The 13,506-nt window shown below is 49.3% G+C and overlaps 1 protein-coding gene across 3 annotated transcripts; it reads left to right on the top strand.

Annotated features, from left to right (window-relative positions):
- The first annotated feature begins 2,655 nt into the window (after window positions 1-2,655).
- On the top strand, window positions 2,656-11,491 carry THNSL2 (threonine synthase like 2). 3 transcript variants are annotated; one of them, XM_071447343.1, is made up of 9 exons: window positions 2,656-2,955; window positions 3,634-3,858; window positions 4,510-4,704; window positions 4,954-5,106; window positions 5,814-6,044; window positions 6,896-7,044; window positions 9,755-9,880; window positions 10,767-10,906; window positions 11,028-11,491. In XM_071447343.1, exons 2-9 carry the CDS (start codon window positions 3,636-3,638, stop codon window positions 11,260-11,262), a joined length of 1,452 nt encoding a protein of 483 aa, XP_071303444.1. In that variant the 5' UTR covers window positions 2,656-2,955; window positions 3,634-3,635; the 3' UTR covers window positions 11,263-11,491. The 3 variants fall into 3 exon arrangements, with proteins under 3 accessions (XP_071303444.1, XP_071303443.1, XP_071303442.1); XM_071447342.1 differs by having other exon boundaries at window positions 3,631-3,858; XM_071447341.1 differs by lacking the exon at window positions 2,656-2,955 and having other exon boundaries at window positions 2,994-3,858.
- The last annotated feature ends 2,015 nt before the right edge of the window (window positions 11,492-13,506 follow it).

The following is a 13,506-nucleotide window of genomic DNA, read 5'->3' as shown; positions in this document are numbered from 1 at the left end:
GAGTGCTGCAACACTTGGGGCTGACAGATGCTATTTTAGGGGGATTGGTACAGGAAAAAATTGAATTTTTGCTGTTATACGTTTCTCTGCTTCCTCAGTCCTCATCATGATTTGGGATGCTTTTGGAAGGTGGAGAGGTTGAGGAAATCCACCTGGAGGGATGAAAAATGATGCATTCCAAAAAAAGAAAAAAAAGAGAGAGAAAAAAAAAGGGAAACTCTGATAGCAGCTTGATCTGGGGCTTGCAAATACAGGTGATTCCTGACATAGGAGTCCAGAGACCACGAACTGCTCAGGAATGGGCAAGGTCCAAACTAGAATTGCAAATCCCAGCAGAAATATGGAGGCAGTGAGTAAGGCCAGGTTAATTAAAGGCTATTACATTTTCTAGCTCTTCATCTGTTGCTGCAGTGGATGAGTCCTGACAGGCAGCATGGGCACACTCCTCCCCTCCTTTTCTTAAAAATTCAAAATAATATTAAATAATCATAGAATGAATCATGGAATCATGATGGTTTGGGTTGGAAGGGACCTTAAAGATCATCTAGTTCCAACTCCCCTGCCATGGGCAGGGACACCTTTCACTAGACCAGGTTGCTCAGAGCTCCACCCAAAATGAAATGCCACTCTAAACTTGAGTTCATGGAAATTGTAGGGCTGAGCATGGAAAAACCTCTCCAAGTAAATGGCAGTGTCATCCTGGTTTGTGTCCCAGGCTGTGTTCTGTGCTCACCTGTGACTGCCACATCAGCAGTCCCTGCACCCCAGCAGTAACCACTGACCTTGTTAATGAGGGTTATCACTGCTGATAGACCCAGGGCATGGACAGACCTGTGGCAACAGCCTCTTTGCAGATGCAGAGCAGCAGGTATCCTGCTGTAATCAATTTTATATTTTTGCAGGGCTCCTGCATCCCAGAGGGATGTAATGCTGAGGGAATCATCAATCTCATTGTAAGCTCTTCACTTGGAAAAAAAAATTGCATGCACTATTGAAGTCATTTCACACAGCTAAAACACACATTAAAAGAATTAGACACATGGTAAGTGAATGCCCAGAGACACAAGGTCCCATGCTGGTGGGAAAAGGTGAGGTCTCATTGAAGTGTGCTGGGTGTCTCTTGCAAAGATGTACACTGGTGATATTAAATACTTGCATTGGTAATAAAAACTATCAGTTTGTGCAGTTCTTCCTATGGATTTGATCCTGTCCTTGTTCTAGCCTGAATCTGAGCTGAGCTCAAAGTGTGCTCTGCCTCTGCATGGGCAAGGAAGGAAAATCCTAACTTCACCTTGGCACACCATCATGGAAAAGGGGAGAGGTTAGAACAGAGGAGGCAAATCACATATCCTGCAGCTTTTGCTCTTTCCTTTATTTCTAACATTTCAGATGTTTTGTCCAGAGATACTACTTGCAGTTTTTTGTGGCAGCTAGCACTGGAGCATGTTGAGGAGCTGAGACTCTTTTGGAGATATCAGCCACTCCCCCCAGCATCTAAGTAAAGCATCACTAGGAGCTTCCAGTGACTCCAGGGATGGTGATAGGGAGGTTTCACCATCAATTTAAGCCTAACCAATCCCTGAAGAACAAGGTCCAGCCTTGCTGTTTTATCCAGAACCTTCTGAAAAGACCTGGACCCACATCTGGAATGGGAACAGACCTCCATTACAGGGTGAGCACCCCACTGCATGCCATTGTGCCAAGAGGATCTGGTGACTACAGGTACAGGGAGAACTATGGGGCCACAGCAGGTTTGGGTGGCTCAGGCTTCATCTTTGCAATGTCATGAGGAATACTGAGCACAGAGATGGTGGGGAAATGCAGGCTGGCTGGCAATATAATTTATACAGTTATAGATAAATAGCTCCCTTCCTAGCTGATTTCCTAAAGGTGTGCTCTCTCTGGCCCACTGTTTGAGCTCAGATATATTATTAAAACACTTCTGTTTTCTTCCTGCTCTGCCCTGTTCAACCTTCAGCAACACCACCAAAAGCAGCTCTGTCCAGAGCCTGAAATTTACCTATTGCCTCTATCTAAAGAGCCTGCAGAAAGAGTCTTTTGGGATGTTGGGTGTAGAAAAGTCATTTTCCACACCACTGTCCAGGGCAATGACTGGACCACCCTCCACCAGATATTTTTCTCATTGCTCCAGTTACAACCATAAGAATAAGGAGAGAGAGGCAATGTATTTGGGGCAGACTCCAGTGCTTTGGCAGGTGGTATGTCCTCTGCTGCAGATGTGGCTTCCGTGGCTCATAGCAGGCTTCCTTTGTTCCTCATTATCAGCCATCCTTTGTACCTCAGCTCCTGCCTGCCTGGGCTGAAGTCCTTTTGCTTTCTCCAGCACTGAGCTGTGTCCTGGGTTTGTCCAGCCACTGGTCCTGTGCTGACCTTTCCCTTCAAAAAATGCTAATTGTATTAAAATAAAAAAAGCAGCAAAGGGATGCACAACCCTTCCCTGCAAAGAACTGGATTTTTTTGCACAACGCCTCCCATGTCTCCTCTCTCCCCTGTGCCTCAGTTTCCCCGTTGATGTGACAGGGCTGTTGGGAGGCTGAGCAGAGCTGAGCTCCAGACTGATTGTGCTTCTGGGGTTTCCTGACTCAAACCCTTCTTTAGGCAGTTTCAATCTCAAATTTAAGTCCAAACTCATGGTTTAATCAGGTGTCTCCATGTTTCCCCACTCGAAGTCGGAATATCTCCCGGGTTACACAAGAGACCACAAGGTCTCCATGCCCTGTGCCTGATCACTCTCAGGTTAAAAGCTGGCTCCTAATATTTAACCAGAGTTGCCCCTCGCTGCAGCTCGCACCTGCTGCCCCTTGTCCCGGCTCCTGGCACCGGCAGAAGCAGCCGAGCTCCGTCTCTCCCGCGTATTCCCATTCCAGGCTTGCTGCCGGCCGTCTCTGCCGTGGCACCGGGAACACCGGCGGGTGGCACCGGGGACAATTTTCCGTGAGCACCGGTGCAAAGGGTGGCCGGGCTGGAAGCGGTGGCCGCAGCTTCTTTGGGCAGTTCCTGCCGTGCTGAGCCGCGCTGAGGGGGCAGCGCTGCCCCGGGGCCTGAGGGAGGCACAGCCGAGGGGGGCACAGGGGCAGGGGGAGACCGGGCCGGTCCCAGCAGCGCCGGCGGGATTTGCGCCGGTCCGGAGGATTTAGCTCAGCCCTTCCTACACTGCGTCAAATCCTGCCCTTAGTTTAACCCCTTTGAACAAAACCAGCCTGCTCTGAAAACGTAGTGATTTCTTTTTTAATTTAAAGCTCCAGCTTTTGCAAACAGCCCACCAAAGGTTCATGACGTGCTTCTGCAGCGACTTGTGCGCCGTCAGGGCTTTTCCTCAGGCGGGAAGTGTCTCCCCGGGCAGGGTAGAGGGAAAGCCGGACAAGGAGGCTCCAAAGGAGACTCCAACCTTGGCACAAATCCCAGGCAGCCTTTCCACCTCCTGCAAAATGCCGAGTGCCCTGCACTGACCCTGGCTGCTCCAGCTCCCTGTGGAAGGAGGTGGTTTGTCCCCTCGCGAGTTCTCTCTGCCCACAGAGGAGGTTTTGGAGGGAGTTGTTTGGGGGTGAGGGCCTGTTCCTGGTGTGGGGGTGCTTTGTGTTGCTGGCAGTGATTGCGGTGCCTCCTCAGCAGCCATGGAGTACATCAGCACACGGGGAGGCACGGGGGCCGTGGACTTCGAGGGAGCCCTTTTCTCTGGCTATGCCCCCGATGGGGGCCTCTTCATGCCCCAGCGCGTCCCCTCGCTGCACAGGGACACCCTGCGAAGGTGGAGCAGCCTGTCCTACCCTGAGCTGGTGAAGGAGCTGTGCTCCCTCTTCATCCCGGCTGAGCTGGTCCCACGGAACGTGCTCAATGGTGAGCTGAGTGGGGAGCTGCTCGTGGGGATGTGGACAAGGGTTTGGGGGGTCTGGATGCTTCTGCCTGCCTTTCTCCATCCTCATCACAGCCCCCAAGAGAAGGAGCCTGCTGCACATTCCCTGCTCCTTTCTGTAGCCTGGTCTCTTCTGTCACCTTTCTGGCACTGATGGAAAAGGTGTCCCCTGTTTAAAAATAAGGGTTCTGGTGACAGCAACAAGCTGATGTTGTGGCCCTGCTCACTGCTGGCACTCCCTCCAGGGCTTTCTTCTGCTTCACACTTGCCTTGATGTGTGTTTTTAAATGTTTTTAACACTTATGAGCTATCTTTTCCACCAGAGGGCAGCTGCAACCTCTGTCTCAACAGCACGTTGGTATAAAACTCAGGTTTCCTGTATTTTATGTATTAATGTAGTTTTCTGATTGTGTGGCATGTCCCCTGGGATTACTTAGCTCAGAGTTATCCAACATCATGAAGCTGGGCTGGTTCATTCCTAATAACCATAAATCACTTTTGGGGTACCTGTCACTGCACAGAGCTTTGGTTGTGCAGGAGGGTACCCAGGAGCACAAAGAGCACAGATGCAGGAAGCCATGGGTCAGAAAAACACTCCTTTCATTTAACAGGCCATTTATCCATTTTCCCTCTAGAGCTGATCGACAGGGCCTTCAGCAGATTCAGACACAAGAATGTTGTGCATCTGTCCAGGCTGAAAGATGGGCTGAACATTTTGGAGCTCTGGCATGGTGTTACGTATGCATTTAAGGACCTGTCCTTGTCCTGCACAGGGCAGTTTTTACAGTATTTCTTGGAGAAAAAGCAGAAGCATGTCAATATTCTGGTGGGTGAGTATGACTCCTTGGAGGTAAGGTTCTTGGGCAGGCCTTTACCTTGAGAGCCACCATCCTACAGCCCTCCCCAAAGATGCCCCAGGATGGTATTGCCTGATAATCTCCAGGCAATGCCAGAGTGGCTGCTCTGGCCAAAAACATCTCATAGAGCATCTCTGCGTCTTTTTCTTAAAGTGCAGTGGTGCAGGTTTGATTGACACAGCAATTTTTTGCTTTTCTTGGTGCTTCCTCACCTTGAAACAGGGACTTCAGGGGACACGGGGAGCTCGGCCATCGAGAGTGTGAGAGGGCAGAAGAACGTGGACATCTTTGTTCTGCTGCCCAAGGGGCTCTGCACCCAGATACAGGAGCTTCAGATGACCACTGTCATTGAAGACAACATCCACGTCTTTGCTGGTTGGCACTGCTGCTTGAACTGTCCACTTTATGGCCCTGCTGTGTCAAAACCTTGACCCTAAAAGTCTGAGGGGGCTGCTCAGTGGGGTTTGCAGCTTTAGCAGCTGCAGCCAGCTGGGTCATTGCTATCACCATGCCCAGACACCTGGCTAACAGGAGACAACATCCCCAGTTTGACAACCAAGCAGTTTAAGGCTTTTTTTTCTTCTGGCTGTAGATCAGAGCTGCCTCCATGCAGGTGGTTGGTGTTTGGTTGAACTAAATTCAGCACCATTTTTTGTCACTAAAAGGATTTGGAACCACCCTTTCCCTCTGTCCTCTTGCCTTCATGGGTGAGCCACCTCCTACCACCATGCCGTCTCTGTGGGTTGGCATCAGCACTGGGTGCTTGAGCTGCTTGAGTTCCCATGGAGTCCTCTGCTCAACCTGGTCTCACCTTGGCATCTCACAAGGGGATGCAGCATTTGCCTTCCTGGCAGGTTTATATTTTGTAGAAGCAGGAGCCCAGAGTGCTGTGTCTGCAGAAACCACCTGACATCCAGAGGGTGCCACTCAGGCCCTGGTTCACACAGCCCCCAGGGCAGATGGGCAACTCCTGGCCACAGCAAACCCCAGGGCTTGAGACCAGCCCTATTTCTGAGCAGAAACACCTCATGCCTGATGCACTGCTGCTGGCAGATCTAATCTTTCCTTTCTCCTTTTGACAGCTCATGGGAACAGCGATGAAATTGATGAGCCGATTAAGGAACTGTTTGCTGATGTCAATTTTGCTGGAAAATACAACCTGATGAGCTTGAATTCTGTCAATTGGTCCAGGATTATGGTGCAGATTGCCCACTACTTCTATGCTTACTTTCAGTGTGCCCCATCCCTGGATACCACCCAGCTGCCAATGGTGGAAATTGTTGTGCCCACGGGAGGAGGAGGAAATATCACGGGTAAAGGGAAAAAGAGATGGGTTAGATAAGAGAGAGAGAGAATGCTCTGATCTATGGACCAAAAGCACTTTGCAGATACTGGGTATTTCTATTTATTAAAACACCCACTCTCTGGTGGGATTTCTTCAGAACCACTTACATTTTATTACTCATGTATGGTTATTACTCAATTTAAGTGTCACTGATGATTTGCAAGGTGCAGAAAAACCCAAACCACTCTTTGATGATGACTGTAACTATCTTGAGGATGGGCACATTGGGAGAGGACAGAATGCGTTTGATGCAGAAAAGAGGGAAAATGCTGTGGCTCTGATTTCTTAAGTGAGACATTAACAGAGGTGTGGAGTCCTGCCTGGTCCTCTCTGGTTTGCATGGTAATGCATGGTCAGGACAACCACTCTTAATTGCATAATCTGGCCTTCTAAATGAGAGTCCTTGATTGCCTCAGTCCCAAAATAGGTGTAGAACTGTCTTATGAAAGCAATAAAGGATTTTATATATTCACTGCTCTTCCAGGCTGCCATCAGAGAGGCAAAAGCCCAAAATCTTCATCTCTCCTGCTTGCCTGTCAGCTGCCTGAACTCTCTGCCCCCTGCCTGTCCACCAGCAAAAGTGAAGATGAGCAAGGGTCTGTGTTCAATGGCAGGTGGAGCATTGCATCCCTGGATTTTATAATCTGTGCCCTACCAAGCCACTGAAGTCAGATATCTCAGAGTCCACTAGGGAATATAATTTCTGCCTGCTTCTGAACTAGATGCTTAATCAATTTGTATGATGACTTCTTTGCTAAATCTCCTTCAAATGTTTCTTCATCGAGCACTCGTGCATTTTTTTCACTTTTTTTCCCCTAGCTGGCTGTATTGCCCAGAGGATGGGTCTCCCAATTCAACTTGTTACTGTGGTGAACAGCAATGACATCATTCATAGGACTGTTCAACATGGAGATTTCTCACTGGCAGAGAGCGTGAAGGCTACGTTGGCATCAGCCATGGATATCCAGGTATGTAGTGAACTGGCCAAAATGCAAAAATAGAAAATATTGCTGGGCTGGTTTTTAATCTTGTACTCTGTTCTGCCTGTAAAATTCTGCCACTCGATGATGCATTAGGAGGTGTGACTCCTATTGACCATTTATGCTACAGACTGCTGAGTTGAGATAGATCAAACTCCTTCTCCCTCACTTTTCAGGGTCTGACTTTCTGATCTTTGTTGTTGAGTTCTGGGTTTCTGGGGATTGTTCTGTGCAAGCTTAGCAAGACAGGGACGTTTCCACAACATGAGACAGCTAGAGAACTAAAAATGGCATCATGTCTCGAGGATTTTGTTGATGCTTCTGAAAAGCTCCACAAAGAGCAAGAGGAGAGACTAGGAAGGAGGTGGAGAAGTCCAGAAGAAATGCCTTGTTCATGGCTGCCTGCAGCTTGCTCAGAGCAAAACAAGTCCCAGCAGGCAGGGAGAGGTCTCAGAAAGAAAAGTCATGGAGGTACAGAAACCAAACACCTGGAAGCACATACCTCCCCTTTCATTCCCACCCTGGGATCCCCAGGGATTGGATCTGCTTCCAAACAAGTGATCAAAGTGGGAAACCCTTGGTGTTGCATCTCTGTGGCCTTAAGCTACCTGGATTTTCCAAAAGCTGTTCAAACACACTGGGAGGACCTGGGAGTCTGGAGGGATTGCCATGCTTTGCAGTCACTAAGTCCTTATGCTCCTTTCACCAGACTGTGCTTGGCTTTCCTCCTGAGCCAGGAACTTGTGGGGCTCCTCAGAGCTCCAGGGATAACTGGGCTCCTCTTCAGCCCATCTCCCTTCAGTAGCACTGGTCAGCAAGTGCCACACTTTGGGATCTTGGGGGTAGTCAGGTGAGGAGATTTCCTGAGATTCCAGGGGAGCTAGATGAGTGAATCCCTCTGCACATTCCTCTCCATGGCTGCATGGGATGTCACTGTTCACTCACATCTGAAACATCCATGCAAATATTTCTGTAGCTAAAGAGAACATTTGTTCTGGAGGGGAATTCAGGAGGTCTCTGGTTGGGACTTGGTTAAAGCAGATTCAGCCTTGAGGTCAAGTGGGATTGCTCAGGGCTTTGTCCATTTGGGTGTAGGAAACCTTCGAAGATGGAGAGTGCACAGCCTCTTTAGGTTGCTGCTTCTGCAGACTAAGATAAGGCAGAGAAAACTTTCCTGTTAGATGCTGCCTGAAGAGTTGAAGGTGAAGCAGAAAGTCTGGTGTGGATGAGCCTTGCAAGGAGCAATCCCAGGACAATCCCAGCAGATGCTGTCTCTTTGCAGCCAAGCAGGGGCTTTTCTCTGTCCCTGAGGTCAGGAAGAGCCACAGAGCTCATATCCACACTCCAAAACGTTGTCCCCAGCATGACCTGGCTTCCAAACTGGGCCCCGACATTCTCCTGGAGAGCTCTGGTGGTGTGGGACACAAGCAAAACACATTCTCCTGGAGAGCTCTGGTGGTGTGGGACACAAGCAAAACACATTCTCCTGGAGAGCTCTGGTGGTGTGGGACACAAGCAAAACACATTCTCCTGGAGAGCTCTGGTGGCTGGTACTTGCACCAGTGCCCTGGCCCAGTTCAACTTAGTGGTGTCACCATAGTGTTCTGTAATGGAAACTGTAAGGCTGGTGGGAATGGAGGGTGAAGGGGAAATGTGGGAAGATGTTGGAAGGATATGGGAACAGCAGAAAGAAGGACAGGAGAAAGGGTGTCAGGAGCACAGTGTTGGAGGCACATCCAGGAGCAGGTCATGGAAGTCAGGCACACTGACCAGGACAGCCTAAAACAGGGGACAGCCTAGAGCAGAGGGCAGGCTACACCCAGACTAGACTGAAGATTAGAGGCTGAAGGCTCTGGGAGATGATGGTGGGTAGATGAAGAACAGAACTGAGCCTATAAGACACCTAGATAAGGACACAAAAGGCTGAGTAAGTCCTGATGACTTGACAAGGTAGGACACGATGGAGTGACAAAAGGTCACAGGCGCTGTCAGCTGCTAAAAGTTACGAAGAGTTTATCCAAACTTGAGCCCAGGAGGTGAGATTAGGACTCTGTAAATTGGTGTCCTTGTCCTGTCTGTCCCTACAAGGTATCTCAGCCAAACCACCTGGATGAATATTTCTTGGTGCTTGTAAATGTGCAGGAATGAGGCAGGGCAGAGAAATTGGTTTGGGACCCTCCTGTATGGTCTTGCACAGAGTTCTGCTGCAGTGTTGCAATGCTGATTGCTCCACAGCCATATAGGCCAGTCAGGCCCTATATGTGCCCTGTGAATTCAGAGAGATTATCAGCCAGCCCTGCAGCGAGCTGGGTGTCTCATTAAGTCACGCAGGAGCTGACTCACAGCAGCATCTGCAACACTGAGTAAACAGCTGGATATGTCTGGTTCTCCAGTACACAGTGTGTTATTAGCCTGGGCTCCTCACAGTGATGGTACAGATGTGGTCAAGCTGTTGATTCATCAGCCATCCCTTCATTTTCTGTTTTAATCTGATGGTCACTGACAGACTGCTCTGACAGGTCAGAGGTTCAAAAGACATTGTGTTCCCAAAGACTTGTCCTGAGATGTAAAAAAGCCCACCCTGACTTCCAACAAGAAAAACACAGTGGTAGGACCTCAGCCCTAATGAGACATCAGAGAATCCACAAGGATGCTCCCCCCTGTTTGAATTTCCTCACCTCTTGCCTTGTTATCCCAGGAGCCTTACAATGTGGAGAGGATCCTCTGGCTGCTCTCGGGCTCTGATGGCCACCTGATAAAAACTCTGATGGAGCAATTCAACATCTCAAAAAGGCTGAAGCTGCCAGAGGATTTGCACAGAAAGGTCAGTTCCTCACCCATACAACTGTGTGTGTGTCTGTAAGATTATTGCCAGGTATTTTCAATTCATTTTCAGAATTAAAAATATCATAATGGAGAGTATGCAACCAAAAATTTAAGCGTGACTCCAGAACAGTTTGATATCAATGTGTGGGCATGGAGATACTAAAAACCCCTTTATATATTTTTTTTTAAGAATGCTCTCTCTTCTTCACAAAAGTAAGTTAAAAATTACCTGCAGTTATTTAGGTAGCATATGAAATTGGCCTATCCTTGGCCATGCACTGAGGCATTGTACAGTGGATGCTGGCACAAATCGGGTGTTTGGGAGTGGGTCTGCTGAATTTGGTGCAATTCAGCCTTGCTGTTACAGCAAAGGGGAGCACAAACACAAAGCAGAGAGAGATACAAGAGAAAACCAAATATTTAAGTTGTGAGAGGGACAGGTACAAAATCCTGCCTTTTCCTGTCCAATTTTTGATGTGTTCTCCTTCACAGAGCAGCCTTTGCCCAGTGTCCACTCCTGCTTGTGCTGCAGGAAGATAAATATAAAACTATTTTATTATTAAAAGCAAAAAGAACTGTTACCCTGAGGTGGATTTTACAAGTCCTCAGAAACTCCCTCAGAGCATGGAAATAGCAGTGCAGAGGTGAGGAGCTGAGCCCTGGCTCCTGCTCACCCACACTCACAGCACCTGTGGACAGAAACCCCTTGCCCACACTCCATCCCTGTGGTTTATTCCAGCAGTGCCTCATCCCCAGGCTGCAGCAGCAGCAGCCCCTTTTCCTTCAGTCTCTGGGGGAACCCATCCTCCGGCCTCTCTATTTCCACCTGCTTTAAAGCCAGCTGGGGGGTGGTGCCCTGTGTGACCCTCCCTGTTTCTCCACAGCTCTCTGAGACCCTGGGATCGTGCTCAGCCTCTGACCAGGACATTGTGGGAGCCATGCGGCGCTGCTGGGAGGAGAACCAGTACCTGCTGTGCCCCCACTCTGCTGTGGCTGCTCACTACCACTACTCACAGCCACCCAGGTAGGGACAGCCATGGTCAGGAGCATTAGGGACTGGACCATCATTATCCCCTTGCTCCTGCAGCATCTCCAGCCCAGCTCACTTACACCATAAGTTTTCTTTGCTTGTCTTTACTTTCCAGCATCCCCCGGTGCTGCTTGGCTCCAGCCTCTGCAGCCAAATTTCAGGATGCCCTTCTCCGAGCTGGCCTGGCTCCCCAGATCCCCCCTGAAATCTCTGCCCTGACAGCAATGGAGACCAGGTCCACTGCCCTGGAGCGGGGACAGGACTGGGCACAGGTGCTCCGGGGCCGGATTGAAGCTGTGGCACAGCAGTGGGAGGCACAGGCAGGTCACTCTGCACCCCAGGGCAGGTAGTCACACAGATGTGACCACTGGACACAGCTGGACAATGTCCCAGGGCTCATTCTCCACTCCCAGAAAAGCCCTGTCTTATGCTGGGAGTCTCCATGCAATGATGTATTAGCAAGAATTCACTTCCCTGTGTAATTGGACAATTTCATAACATTTTCAGTAAAGAGCACTGCAACTGTATCCCTTTTTCCTAATAAATCAGAAAAACTGAATTAAACTCTGAGTAAACCTGGCTGTTCCATCATTGCTGGCTGTTCCAGAAAGCTGTCATAGCACTACCCACAGCTGCCTGCTTCTTGAGCATTATCCAGTGATTCTGGCTCTGTGCTGGGATGTTCAGCCCAGCAATCCCAATAGCACCCAAGATGCTCAATAGGAAACACATACAAGAGTGGGGTGGATCCACTTTACCCATCCCTGTAGTTTAAGCAGTGCCAGGATTGTTCCCAGGCATTGAAACTTGCTGTGTGATCATGTTAAATAGCAGATGTTTTCCCTGGACAAGTTTCTCTTAAAGAGCTATTTTCCAGTGCTGTATCTCACAGCTTTTGGTCCTAGTCCTGCTTCAGACTCTTCCCAGGCAACTTCCACTGTAACAAGTAGGAAATGGGAAATTCCCTTTATCTTCTGCCTGAAACTTCAGGTCTTTCAATACCACATTCTCATCATATACATATAAATACATAAATACCTTGTGTGGGAGCTGCCTCCACAAGTCATGCATCTGGCAAGAATCTCTTGTGCCTAAAAAAGGGGGAAGAAAAATAGGAATAATTATACCAGGGGGAAAAATCCCCCTTTGCCATCAAAAAAAAAATTCCCCCTTTGACATCAAAGGAAGTCCTGTAATGGGAGGATTAATTTGAAGGTTTAGTGGCATTTAACAGGGTAAAAGTAAATTCTGTGAAGTGATTCAGCTTGGGATGTTGCAGAATGTGCGGGAAGAGTGGGAAGCTTGGCCTGGGCTGCAAGCTGCCTTGCTGGCACCCAGGCAGCCTTTTCCTTGGCTCCCTCTGGCACAGCTGGCTCTGTGCCACCTCCTTCCATCCCACCGAAACCCTGCAGGAGAGGAGGGACCTGTGCCTCCTCCAGGGTGGGGGCTGAGGCTGCCCCATCCTAATTAACGGGATGAGGGAAACAGCTTAGCTGAGAATGATGTAAAAACCACAGCACTTGGATGTTTTTGATGCTAGCAGCTCTACTTGCAGGGATTGAGCAGCTGGGAGGTGGGGTCCAGGAGTGATGTTTTGTGAGGCCATCATTCACCCTCTTCTTTAAGAGCCAAACCAGCAAAATACGTCTTCTTTAAGCAGTATCTTCATCCTTACAAATAACCCTTCCCCAAAGCATGGCTTTTCACTGGGGGTAGTCAGGACATCTCTGGGGGTGGCAATAAGAAACTTCCTGATCCCTTTTGACCCCCATGATCAGTTTCCCCTTTCATTGATGCAGATGTTATGCTTATTAGACCCCACTGCCCTTAACAGCTGCCTCCCCAAATCTTGTGGTTCTCAGCCAGGCCCAGTTGCAATTTAGCCCTTAATCATATCTCAAGACACCCTGCAAGAAGGGAGAGGCCCGAAATTGCACCCAGTTCTGCAATTGGTTGCAAACCTGGCTGGCCAGACCCCAACCCCTCACTGGGGAGCACTGTGAAGGATGGGGTGAGTGGGGCTGGACTTGCAGCCTGCCAAAATCCTGGTGTGTTTTGCAAGCAGAAAGCGTGACAAATGCATTCCATGCTCCCATCCCAGTGCCCTCAAGCAGTAGGATGAGTAAAGGGTCCAGCCTCATTGCAGGGTAAGAAGGAGTTTAATTCTAAACCATCCCTGAGGATACCCTTATGGGGTGAGGATGCTACATCTCCCCCAGCCCAAATCAGACCTTTTTTTAGGGCAGGACACTATGAAACCTTCTCTAAGATCTCTGGAGCAGAAGAACAGCAGGAAAAGCATGTTCCATGCCTGGAGCCAAGGCAGAGGGAGCAAGACAGGCTTGGCTTGCAGAGGCGCTGTGCTCCCACAGAGGACAACGCACAGCCATGTGTGCCAGCCCAGTGCCTGGGATGTGGGAATGAACCTGGCCCCATGGATGTGCTTTGTCCCACCACCTGCTCAGGCACCATGGCATCCATGGCCATTCTCACACTGGGAGTTCCCACTCTGTCCCCAGAACTGGTGCTTGGGGCTCTGCTCGCTCATCCTTGGGTCTCTGGCTGAGAGGGAAGGTCAGCCTGGTTTGATGGAA

Source organism: Agelaius tricolor, unplaced genomic scaffold, assembly GCF_023055355.1.
Source record: "Agelaius tricolor isolate 1412-34295 unplaced genomic scaffold, bAgeTri1.0.p SCAF_24, whole genome shotgun sequence".
NCBI classification, from domain to species: Eukaryota; Metazoa; Chordata; class Aves; order Passeriformes; family Icteridae; genus Agelaius; species Agelaius tricolor.
The sequence above is the reverse complement of the archived record's forward strand: the minus strand, read 5'-3'. Positions and strand labels throughout refer to the sequence as shown.

Coding starts and splice junctions, on each gene's coding strand:
- THNSL2 (XM_071447343.1), top strand. CDS start 3,636: ATGGAGTACATCAGCACACGGGGAGGCACGGGGGCCGTGGACTTCGAG. Junction 7,045..9,754: donor CATCAGCCATGGATATCCAG/GTATGTAGTGAA, acceptor TTGTTATCCCAG/GAGCCTTACAATGTGGAGAG. Junction 10,907..11,027: donor CACTACTCACAGCCACCCAG/GTAGGGACAGCC, acceptor TTTACTTTCCAG/CATCCCCCGGTGCTGCTTGG.